At 48.8% G+C, this 12,137-nt stretch overlaps 1 protein-coding gene across 2 annotated transcripts; it reads right to left on the bottom strand.

Annotated features, from left to right (window-relative positions):
* Positions 1–1,877: 1,877 nt before the first annotated feature.
* Positions 1,878–11,539, bottom strand: mbd6 (methyl-CpG binding domain protein 6). Of its 2 annotated transcripts, XM_010897711.3 has the most exons (14): positions 11,333–11,539; positions 10,268–10,467; positions 9,955–10,094; positions 9,399–9,501; positions 9,123–9,291; positions 7,705–8,741; positions 6,636–7,065; positions 5,538–6,490; positions 5,332–5,449; positions 4,101–4,246; positions 3,363–4,010; positions 3,178–3,230; positions 2,967–3,033; positions 1,878–2,799 (listed from the first exon to the last, which is right to left on the bottom strand). In XM_010897711.3, exons 3-14 carry the CDS (start codon positions 10,068–10,070, stop codon positions 2,728–2,730), a joined length of 3,912 nt encoding a protein of 1,303 aa, XP_010896013.2. In that variant the 5' UTR covers positions 10,071–10,094; positions 10,268–10,467; positions 11,333–11,539; the 3' UTR covers positions 1,878–2,727. The 2 variants fall into 2 exon arrangements, with proteins under 2 accessions (XP_010896013.2, XP_010896011.2); XM_010897709.3 differs by having other exon boundaries at positions 6,636–8,741.
* Positions 11,540–12,137: the final 598 nt, after the last annotated feature.

Raw genomic sequence — 12,137 nt, 5'->3', positions numbered from 1 at the left:
ACTTGAAATGTGCATTGTTCACTAAATTCCACACCAAGAACATACTAACGCAGGTATCGCTAAACATGACTGCCTGACGAAGCTGGTTCTTTAAAAAGCTGACCGTGAATGCGGGACGTTAGGGCTGTCGAGACATGCCCTTTTCACATCCATCTTTATGATCTTAAATTGTCCTTCAGACTATTTAGGAAGAAGAGTTAGCGTGTTAACTTATTAATTCTGCCTAATGACACACCGCTCCCGATGGCAAATGATTACTTAAGCCTTTGCCTTGCAATCTGTCGGCTAATAGTGTCCGTCTACACAGGTAGCCCAATTCATTGGTTTTTATTTTGACCTATCAAAATAAAACTGAGTGAATTGCAATTGACCATTTCTGTGTTTTGCAATTAACCATTTGGTGTTCTATATTTTTCACGTAATTCTTTTCCAGAGAACTACAACACAAAAATGTTTTGGCTACCCCCCCAAACGTGGCACACCTGGCACAGATAAGTGGTCTCTCTGGGTTCACATGCTGTATGACTACCAGGCTGGCACAGTGACAGGGCTCTGCAGGGAGCTGGAGGAGTTGGTACACATCGCCCCACATGTCCAGGGACCCATTTATTTATGCTGCATTTACATTGGCAGCACATTTCAACAATCGGTCAAGAAACCAATCAGATCAGCTCTGAAAATGACCTAATTAGTCAAGAGACCAATTAAAATGAAGCCTTGATATCCTCTTAAGGATTCTAGTTTCAGGCTCTCTGTTAACCAGCCTCAAGCATCTCTAACACAAATCACACACACACAGATGTCATACAACCTCAACCTGACAGCAAACGTAGATCATTCAAGTAGACAGTCTTATTCTGACTCACAGTTAACACACTGAGAAACAGTACAGTTTTTTTGTAGACAATTCTAACACTCACACTACTGTTCAAAGGTTTGGGGTCACTTAAAAATGTCCTTGTTTTGAAAAGAAAAGCTATTTCTTTTGTCCATTAAAGTAACATCAAACTGATCAGAAAAAGTGTGTTGAAATTGTTAATGTTGTAAATGACTTGTATTTGAAAACGGCTGATTTTTAACGGATTGTGTAGAGACCCATTATCAGCAACCATCAGCCCAGTGTTCCAACGGCAGCTGTGTTTTAGTGTTAGTGTTTGCTAATCCAAGTACATCATTTTAAAAGGCTATGTGATCATTAGAAAACCCTTTTGCAATTACGTTAGCACAGCTGAAAACTGTGCTGATTAAAGAAGCTGATTAAATACAACTGGCCTTCTTTAGACTAGTTCAGTATCTGGAGCATCAGCAATTGTGGGTTCTGTTACAGGGTCAAAATGGCCAGAAACAAAGAACGTTATTCTGAAACTCATCAGTCTAGAATTATACTGAGAAATGAAGGCTATTTCATGCGAGCAATTGCCAAGAAACAGATCTTGTACAACATTGTGTACTACACCCTTCACAGAGACCCCAGCGCAAAAATGAGCAAAAGGACAAATACATTAGAGTGTCTACTTTGAGAAACAGATGCCTCACAGGTCCTCAACTGGCAGCTCATGAAATAGTACCCACAAAACACCAGTCTCAACGTCAAAAGTGACACGACTCTGGGTTGCTGGCCTTTTATGCAGAGTTGCAAAGAAAAAGTCTTATTTTAGACTGCCCAATAAAAAGAAGAGATTAAAATGGGCAAAACAACTCAGTCGCTGGACAGAGGAAGATTTGGAAAAAAAAGTGTTATGGACAGTCCAATCTAAATTTGAGGTGTTCAGATCACATAAAATAACATTTGTCAGACGCAGACCAAATGCTGGAGGAGTGCTTGACGCCATCTGTCAAGCATAGTGGAGGCAATGTGATGGTCTGGGGGTGCTTTGGTGGTGGTAACGTGGGAGATTTATACAGGGTAAAAGGGATCTTGAAGAAGGAAGACTATCACTCCATTTTGCAACGTCATGCCACACCGTCGGGATGATGCTTGATTGGAGACAATTTCTTCCTACAACAGGACAATGACCCAGAGCACAACTCCAAACTATGCAAGAACTATGTAGGGAAGAAGTAGTCAGCTGGTATTCTGTCTATAATGGAGTGGCCAGCCGGATCTCAACCCTACTGAGGTGTTGTGGGATCAGCGTGACCATAAAAGAAGTGCCCATGAAGCCAATCCAACTTGTGGGAGGTGCTCCAGGAAGCATGGGGTGAAAACCTTTTTTACCAGATTACCTCAACAAACTGACATGTAGAATGGCATAAGTTCTGCAAGGCTGTAACTGCGGCAAATGGAGGATTCTTTAACAAAAGCAAAGTTAAGGATACAATTATTTCCAATAAAAATCCTTATTTCTACACCATTTCCTATTCATTTTGCTATATTTCCTATTCAAACTAATTTCATCTATGTTTTCATGGAGAACAAGGACATTTCTAAGTGACAAACTGTTGAACAGTGGTGTACATCATAACAGGTCTCAATCAATCACATTGTCAAGCAACCACAGACTTAAGAGAGGACCTAAGGGAAAGCATCCACTGAATTCTTTTTTTTTCATTTTCTTATTTTTCTTCTCTCGACTAGATCCCTCTCATTCAAAAGGTAAGAGGTTGGCGTGACGATATATTAGTGCAGTTGAATAAGACAGTGGAGGAGCCGGGACAATACAAAGCAGTGATGGGGGGTTGAAAGGGAAGATGAGTCCCTGAAACGGTTGGGCGACCCAGCTCCAGTCACTGTCTCTGGGACCTGGCCCCACGTCGCCTCCTTCCCCGGACCGACCGCTCAGGCTTCAGCAGCACCACCTACAGGACAACATTGACATTACAGTCTGGAAGGGAAATACACAGGAGACAACCTGCACTGTCAGCGGCTACATACATGCCAAGCCATTATTGCAAAGTATGTAGATAAGACATGGACCGAGAAGGTGCGACAAGGTTAATAAGGGTTGGCGGTCTTGTTTTTTTACCGTGGGATTAGGTTCCTCTAGAACTGAAGCATCCAGATCTCTGAAATCCTCCAGCACATTCTGTAGCCTGAGGCACACAAAGAAGGTGATTTCCGTAACCCACATAAACACTTGTACAGAGACTTTGAAAGGAAAAGTGCCAATGTTGTAGGTGCCGTCAAGAAGTTGGGGGCCCACAGCTGTAAAAAGTACAGAATCAAAATGAGCTCACGTTTGTTTCCTCTTCCTGCCTCTCCTGGCTCCGCCCGTTTGTGCAGTTTGGTTCTGGAAGGAAAAAGAGCATCAGAGTCAATCAGGCACAAATTACCGGTGAAGAAAGTTTGAGGGGTAACGTGATGTGAAAATATGGGCGAAGTGGCGATAGAAGGAGAAGGCGTGGTTACGGCCCGGCCTGACCTGCTCTGTCTGCTGCAGGCCCACGGCCTCGTCTCTGGGGCTCGGGTACTCCCCTGCCTGGGGTCCTTCACCCTGCCTGTCCGACACCGCCTGGCTGTAGGAGTCGGTCTTAGCTTCCTCCAAGTAGACTGGAGGCTGGGGGGGGTTGGTGCGAGCCTCAGGGACGCCTGGCTTGATCTGCGGGGGCGTGGCTGAGCCGTCGTCGCTGGGTTTCGGGGTGCCCTGAGCCGGGGAGTGGGCGGCCTCCATGCTGAGTCGGGACAGGTCGGAGTTCCTCAGGGAGCACGCCCGGCGGGGGCTCAAGGAGAGCGGGGCGCTGGCCTGTGGAAGGGGAGTGGAGGGCGCCGGGGGTTCTTCGGGATAGGACGGGGGTAAGGCACAGAGGGCGTCGGCCCCGGACTGAGCCGCTTCCTGTTCTTTAGCACTGACCTGGAGGAAGGAGGTGTAGATGGTGTCCATGAAGGAGGCGTAGGGGTCCAGGATGCTCCCCACAGAGCCCTCTCCTCGCTGGGATGCTGGGGCGGGGCTGGGCGCCAGCCCAGCCTCTGGGGTATGCCGATTGGCTGGAATGTCCTCCTGAGGAGCGGAGCTGTCTGTTTCCTGTAAAGAGACTGACTTTTCTCCCTCTGTGGGTGGTGCCATGTTGAGCTGAAGGAGGAAGAGGAACTTTTGAGGATATCAACGTCCAACACAGAAATGGCCAACAAAGGACTGTTAGATGTGGGATACAGCAAATACCTGGAGGTTGTTGAGGAGGTTGATGGCCCCATCAGGGTCCTGGAGGAGAGCCATGCCCAGGGCAGAGGCCTGTACGGGGGGCAAGAGGAGAGGGCCTGCCCCTAAACCCAGCAGACTGTGGAGGCTGGTCATAGCAGACAGGTCGCCTATGGAGATGCATGACTCAGCATTAAAACATTGACCTGTCATTTTGGCTCCTAGCGGTGTGCTGACCTCAGCAAAATCATATCCACTATCATATCCGTTTGACAAAGTTGATACCCTTTAATTAGAAAAACCTGGGAGTGTGTTAAGAATTTCTATACATTTGCTATGCACCCAGAGCTCTTATCAGTGCCAACATTCCTTCATTCTCACTGTTTGTAGTTTTAGAAACAATCCAAACAGTTCAAACAGTAAATTCACATGACATTTTAACAGAACATGCAAAGAAATAATGCATGGCTTCCGGGTACTTATAGTTGCCCTGTTCCACCCTTGGCTGTTTCACTTTTGAGGGGCAAAACGTGTCTTCAACATGTAACCCCAAAACACTTAAAACAACAAATGGAAGAGTAGATGCTGTATCTTATTAGAAGATCCGGTCAGAAAATGTCTGGGATTAGTAACACTAGAATTTATTAACTAGATGCTTGTTCAACCCATTTAACAACATATGACAAATAAACCATATCATGGCAAAGTAAGATATAGCTGACTAACTATGTATTGTTTGTGTTATTATTTAGACAGAATATTGAACCCTAAGGCAAGTGAAGACCTGGAAATCACAAGAATGTGTAGTTGTCTGGGCTGTTGAGGGGTAACAGACTGGTTTCAACTCCATGTTTGTGAGTAAGAAAATAATTAACATTCTCACAGATCTCAAATGCATATTCCTGATACAACTAGCTTAAAGGCTAGTAATAACTATCGTACAGAAATTGCTGGCCATCAGATGATTGTTTGAGCACTTCTCATGGAAAACGAGGACAGAAAGCGCTGCTTATTACAATCCAATCGTACCAGGAAGCTCAACAAACAACCTGCCCATGAGTCCTGACAGCCTGAACCAGCCAACGGAGCGCTCAGCATTCCGCACTGCGTGACACCAGAATATCTGCGTTTCAGTAACTTTATCGCATTCAATAATCAACTCATATCCGTATTTGACACTGTAAATAATTCACTAGTGAGAGTATATATTTCTACACAGATTAAGCATACGGAAATGAATGGTTCTGTGACTAACCTAGAAGCCCTGGGTTGAGAAGAGTGGGGAGTAACTGGTGGAGGACAGGGTTGTACTTCCCCTGGACAGACAGAGGGATGAGTGTATCGACCCCACCGTCAGGGTCTGAAGCAGAGACCTGGATGAAGATAGGAGCCAAACGTCAAACTGACATCCCTAACACAAATCCGGCGCCAACTCCTCCCGCATTACAGGGCGGAGCCTACCTGAGACGGGGGCTGTTGGGGTTGCTGGGTTGGGTGGAGCTGAGCGGGCGGGAGGTCGTTAGAGCCCAGGGCCGCGGTTAGCAGGGCAGGGCTGAGGGAGAGGAAGGCCGGGGGAGGCAGTGGGGAGGGGAGCAGGAGCGACTGCAGGGCCTGGAGGGGCCCTTCGGTCGGGGGAAGCAGGCCCTGTAGGGCCTCGAGGAGCCCGGGGAGGGGGAAGGATGACGGATCCGGCAGCCCGGAGCTTTTGTCCAGGGACAAACCCTCAAGCAGGGCCGGGATGTGCTGCTGGTGCAGCGGGAGGTCCAGGCTCAGCTGGCCCAGACCGGACAGGGGCAACATGGCCGCCTGCTGTTGGCCCAGTAGCAGAGAGGCCATGAGGAGAGCCTGCAGGCCCATTTTCTCCCCCATCCCCAGATCAGCCTCCTGGCCGGGCGTAGGGGTGGCAGAGGGGGGTGGCAGCGGGTTTAACAGGCCCAGGAGATTCAGAGGCAGCTCTCCCTGACCTCCGACTAGCGAGGGCAGCAAGCTGAAGGGAAAGCTGTGGTTCATGTGGGCGTTCTGCTGCTGGTGGTGGTGGTGCTGTTTCTCCTGGTGTTCTTCGTGCGGTAACAGCAGGTTCTGTTGATGTTCCGACAGCTGCTGCTGCTGTTCGGGCAGTTGGTGGTGTGGCTGAGGGGTGTTGGAGGGGGGGAGGTGACCCTGCTGACCGCCCATCCACAGGCCCATGGGCAGAGAGCCCAGCACGGTGGAGTCCAGGAGGGAGGGCAGGCCGGCCGTGGCCGAGAGGAGCTGGAGAAGCTGCTCCTGGCTCATGAAGGGGAAGGCTTCGGCCAAGGGGGACGACCCAGAGGCATCCCCCGGCGCGGGGGGCTGGCAGGGGCCGGGACCGGGGCTGCAGCCTCCTGAGGGTTTGGTCGGTGCGGGGCCTTGTTGGTCCACACTCCGAGACTCCGCTGTAGAAGGACGAGAGGGCCGAAGTTAGGGTCGAGGGAGGGGGTCGTTTCTGAAACCGCGTTCAAACACTAACACATGAGTCTAACGAAGGATCAATACACCCTCCAACCTGTGATGGAATTGACTCTAAAAACATATCCTTACCGGGCACGTTGCTGCCGGCAGTTCTGTCTGGGCCACACTCCCCGGGATGCGCGTTGGAGGAGGCCGCCAGCAGGGCCAACACATGGTTGCTGAGATCCAGGGGTCTTGGGGAGGTGGTTGTGCTGCTGTAGCCGTGACCGGAGGAGGGAGCATTGCTGGGAGGATGAGCCGGACCGAGGCCCGGGCTTAGTGTTGAAATCTCTGCTGACGCGCCGGCGTCAGGCGGGGGAGACCGAACAATGGTGGCGGCTGCATCCGCGTGATGGTTTTGGGCCTGCCGCAGCCTATCGGATGGGTGCTGGGTGGGCGAGGGGCTACCGAGTCGCGGGGAGGACTGGGCGATGGAAGGGGACCATCTTGGCGCTGGACTGGCCTGGGTATGCGGTGCCGACGGAGACGGTGCGCCGCCGCTACTTCGCCGGGCCTGGGACTGCGAGGGAGAGAGTGGGTTGCACGGTTGAGAGGGGGAACGTGCGGGTCTCACGTTCAAATGGGAGGGAGAGGGAGACTGCCGCGGGCTGTGCCTTGTAACTCCTCCTCCATGCCCGGAACCGGGCTGGGCTGCGGCGGCCTGAGCGTTCTGCACACTGAGCAGGTGAAGCAGAGCTGAAAGGGGCTGTGTCGGGGGATCCGGTTGACCTGCCGCAATTGTAGTGAAATCCAGGGCGCCGTCGAGGAGCTTCTGGGAACCCGAGAGCGCGCCGGGGTTTCGGACCGAGATCCTCAGAGTCTGGAGGTGACTCTCTGGCGTGACGGGGCGGGGCGAGGCTGAGGTAGAGGAGGGTTGCGAGTGCAAGGCCGAGAGGTTCAGCGCGTCGCCGGGGGTTCTGGGACCGCTCATTTGGGAGTCCTTCAGCATGCTAAGTACCGTGGGCGAACGCCGCTGACGCTTCCGGTGGGACGTCCGGTCCGCGGAGGAGAGGTGCAGCGGACTGGAGGTGCAGGGCTGAGAGGGGGAGGCGCAGGGCTGGGAGGGGGAGGCGCAGGGCTGCGGAAGCAGGAGGGACGCTGCAGGTGGGGGCCTAGCGATGGAGGGATGGCTGTTGTTGTATAAAGTGCTGTTTGTTACCTTCGACTGCTGAGACTCCTGGGAGACCTCCAGGGAGGGGCTCTGGCTGTGGGTCATCTGGCTGGCCAGCTGGGCTTTGGCCGCGGCCGAGAGGAGGCTGCTGGCCGGGAACGACGCCGGGTGCGGTTGCTTCTTGTGATTCAAGAACTGTCCGAGGGGCATCCCGGAAGGGCCAGCAGTGACAGCTGTGCCTGAGCCGGAACCGAGTGCCTTCGTCGGCTTCCCGCTCTTTTCGAGCGCTAGAGACAGGATCTGAGGATGGCTTTGGTTGCAAAGTGAGTTTGGGTGAAGGATGTGGTTGTTAGTGCTACTGCTGCCTGAGTTCCTAAACTGCTCTAAGATATCCTCGAGCTTGTATTTGGGGAAGTGGAGGTTAGGGGACCCCCCGGGTAGAGGGGAGTGCGGTGAGGAGGAGATCCTCCTAGGCGGGTAGCCAGCCAGCACCGCCCCTCCCAAACCCGGCTCAGAGAACGAGGAGGACGCGGACGGGTGGCGCGAGCGCTGCCGCGGAGACGGGCAGGACATGCTGACAGAGGGAGACGGGGAACACGAGGGGGAGAGGGGCGAGCCGACGACGCTGTGCGGATGCCCTCCCCGTCCCATGGTCACGGGAGAGGAGGATGGGGGAGGAGGAGAGAGGGGCCCCAAATGGGGAGATCGGGGCCCTTCCGGAGTGTGGGGTGTTCTCAGGCCGTGACTGAGGTTGTGAGGCGTTGGGGTGCGCGGTGACCTCTGAGGCGTCCCATAGCCGGTGAATTGTGAGGCGGTGGCGGGGAGGTGGAGGGGTGGGGGCAGTCTCCTCAGAACCTCGGGAGAGTGAGGAGAGTTAGTGACAGCGTGTGACAGGGGTGAGGAACCATTGTAGGAATACACAAGTTGGGAGGAGTTTTTAGGACTGGCACAAGGGTTAGGGGTGACAATACTGTTGGGCCTGGACGGGACTAGAGGATGTTTAGAGGGGTAAGTGACACGTTCTTCATCCCTGTCCACTCTCATCCTCTGAGGGTTTTTGTGCTCCAAACTTCCACTGGTGACATCTATAAAAAAAGATAAATATATGTAAAATAAATATAGGTAGGGCTGGCATAATAATCACATTTGTGAGCATAAATTACAGACAATAAAAATACATTTAAATGATCACAATGGTTATTAATTCAATGTAGGAGGCAGAAATGCCTGATGGGGAGAATAAACTTGTTTTCCAAGAGTTCAGAAGTGATCAGAACCATTCATTTTAAGTATGTGACCAAAGCTGTGTTACAGTCATTATTTATGTTGTAGCTCATTATCAAGTATGCAGTGTGATGATGCTCTTCAAGCTCATTGTAAACAACTATGATGATGACATGTCTGTTTGCATTACAACTGTTACCCGAACTGTTACCCCATGATTATCAGAGCCCTAACTTATTTACCTGGGTGACGGGCAACATAGGGCATTTGTGACGCCTGCATACTTCGACACAGCGCTGCCATGGCAACCACTTTCCTCCGATGATTACAGAGCTTTGTCATATCCTGCTCGCACTTCCCTGCGGGCTGGCTGTGCTGCTGAACTTTGATCCCCACACTAAAGTTGAACACCTGCAGAGACAGCGTAGGGACACTCCTTTAACCAACCGTGGGAAAACCAGATGTGACGTTAATAAAGCAAGATGGAGTCTGAGAGAGCAGAGTTAGGTCTACATTACCTTGTGGATGACCAGCGGACACTCAAGGCCACACTTGCAAGTGCCATCGGTCAACAGATATGACTTTACCTCCTCCAGTGAAGACAGGACTGTACCACTTGGACTGAGGAAGTGGACAGTGATGCAGGATGTGAGTAATCAATGAAATCAAGTATGTACTTATAATTTCCTGCTCCTGCCCTTTTTTTGGGGAAATTAAAACAACACACACCCAGAGTCTGAATAAACATGTAATAACATATTACAAGCAATATAACTAAGACATAAGGCATGAGGAAGGGAGGTATATGGCCAATATACCACAGCTAAGCGCATTTCTCAGGCACGAAGCAACGTGGAGTGGCCAGACATTGTGCTTAGCTGTGATATACTGGCCATATAGCACAAACCCCTGAGATGTCATAATGCTATTATAAACACTTAACCATGGCAATCAACGCAGTAAAAAGGGATGTGATGTCATGCCTGTGGTATATAGTCTGATATATCAAGGCTGTCAGATTATCACATTTTAGGTAGGTGTACATTTATGATACCAGTTACTTCTGTTGTTTACCTGATATACGCCACAAGCCCATCCTCCACTCTCCTCTGCCAGCCAATGGGGACATGTACTGTTACAGTGTGGACTCCATCCTTGTCTCCACTGCCACTCTCACTGCCTCCCATCATTTTGTAAAAACCGCCTTGCAGCACCTTTGGAATAAAAGAAGCAGGAACCAATGTAGTACAAAGAACTGCGATAATGAGTTACTAAGGTCATTTTTTCCCGACTGAACACACAAAACCACCACAGTTCCAACGTGTAGAAGTATTAAACAAAGAGCATGCCCGAAGTATGAGGTGGGATATAATGATCCCCAGTGTACCTTGTCATCTTTGAAAAGCCAAAGATAGTATTGGCTATGGTTTCCACAGTCTGAAGGCCATGGTGTCACGGGAAAAGCACAGAGACTTTGCCAAACACCCTCCAACGATGCCTTGCAGAACTCTCAGAGATCTGACTATGTCTTGTGTGTTTCAGAGGTTACCTCCTCCAAAACTTGGCAGCTGACTCCTGGGCCACAGTCTGTATGCAAATGAATATTGAGATAGACGTAGTCATTTAAAACTAAAACGACTAGTGAATGCTGAATTGGATTTCTCAATTCTGTTCGCTACAATAACCCACACAAAAACCACATATAGGATCGGCCTAATGGTAGTTCAATTTAGTTTATTATTATCAAATAGACAGCTAACTTGCCTAGGTACATGATGTTGTGTGCTTCTAGGTGTTGAAATGAGAATAAACATGATTTGTAACTAAATAATTGGTACATAGCAACATGCACACTATTCTTGACAATAAAATACAGAAAAAAGTAGATAATCAAATTCACATCATAGGTCATTTAGCTGGCTAACGTTAGCTGGCTTTATCCTAATAACATTTGCTAGACAGAAAACGTAAGCTAATGTTGCTGGCAGATGAGTCGTGACAGCTTGACAGACCCACCGTGCAAAATAGTAACATTTTAATCAGGAGAAAACTTGTAAGGATTGTTTATATTAATGACTTTCATGAATCCTAGCCAACTAACGAGCTGTTGTACAAAATGTATTCAGCCGTTCTGTTCTCAAACAAGCTCGCGAAGTTTTTGGAGTCTTCTCCAGTAAGCTCGCGGGAGAACCTGGACAGTTAGCTATAGTAGTTGGCTTGCTAATGCTAAATTGTTTTGAATGTTTTGTACGTTAACCTTGTCTAGACAGCCAATATGGTGATACATTATTTAATGCAAAGCATTTGCGCCACAAATCAACTGTCTGTCTGTCTACTAGCTACATCTGCCCGTCCGGTTAAAAACAAAGGGCAATAATGCTTCATTTTACTGCGTCTAAGATCACGGGCTAAGCTAACGTTAGCTGGAAAGCTAGCATTGACAGAAATTTACTTGATTCTGGAGTGTCCCAAACCCAAGGATGTCCGATCGTGTAAACAAATTATTCCGTTGTTATCTCCAGACACTGTTTGGTCAAGTCGGTGTATGTTTAGCAAAAAAAATATCGTATCCCCAAAAACCTTTTGATCCCTAATTTCACAGTTACTAGCAATTTTTTCTTGCAGATTCCGTGCAAAAAAATAATGGAGTTTTCTACGGAGCATGCGCACTGGGTAGGCGAGGGACTATTGTACCCACAATGCAACCGGACCTTTGTAGTGGGAGCGCAGTCAAAGCGCGACAATTCAGGATGTTATGTGAGATTGTTATTCTTGAATTTAAGTTGTATCTACTGCCTTGAAACAGATGCAATGTAAAACACTTTAGTGGCATGTTTTGGGCATTTATATATATATAAATATATTATCAATTTGAATACTATAAAGTGAAGACAATGTGTAATGTATTGGCACTGTATATTAATAAAAACAAATATAGTATGATGTACTATGTCCATCAGTTGACAATCACTTGTGTTACAGATTTCAAATCCACCGATTCCAAAGATATGCAAGGACCTGGAGAATTCTCAGTATTAAAGAAACTTATTTGCCAATCACACCCTTTTAGCACTTCATAAATTCACTGTATAATTTTGTGTACTTACATCTATTGTCACATGGTTCTTGACTTAATAGAACAATCATTAATCCCAATGCTTTAGTTAATTATTTAATTGGAGTTGATTTTAGATTTCACTATTGATCTTAGATTTCACTATTTGTGGCCTGCATGTCAGAATCAACTTACCAAAAAT

This window comes from Esox lucius, chromosome 12 (genome assembly GCF_011004845.1).
Source record: "Esox lucius isolate fEsoLuc1 chromosome 12, fEsoLuc1.pri, whole genome shotgun sequence".
Classification (NCBI taxonomy): domain Eukaryota; kingdom Metazoa; phylum Chordata; class Actinopteri; order Esociformes; family Esocidae; genus Esox; species Esox lucius.
The sequence above is the reverse complement of the archived record's forward strand: the minus strand, read 5'-3'. Positions and strand labels throughout refer to the sequence as shown.

Excerpts from the sequence above, each read along its gene's own strand:
- mbd6 (XM_010897709.3), bottom strand. The coding sequence starts at position 10,070 with ATGATGGGAGGCAGTGAGAGTGGCAGTGGAGACAAGGATGGAGTCCAC. Across the intron at positions 9,292-9,398 it reads GTCCGCTGGTCATCCACAAG|GTGTTCAACTTTAGTGTGGG; the intron begins GTAATGTAGACC and ends CTGTCTCTGCAG. Across the intron at positions 4,247-5,331 it reads TCTCAACCCAGGGCTTCTAG|GCGACCTGTCTGCTATGACC; the intron begins GTTAGTCACAGA and ends GCATCTCCATAG.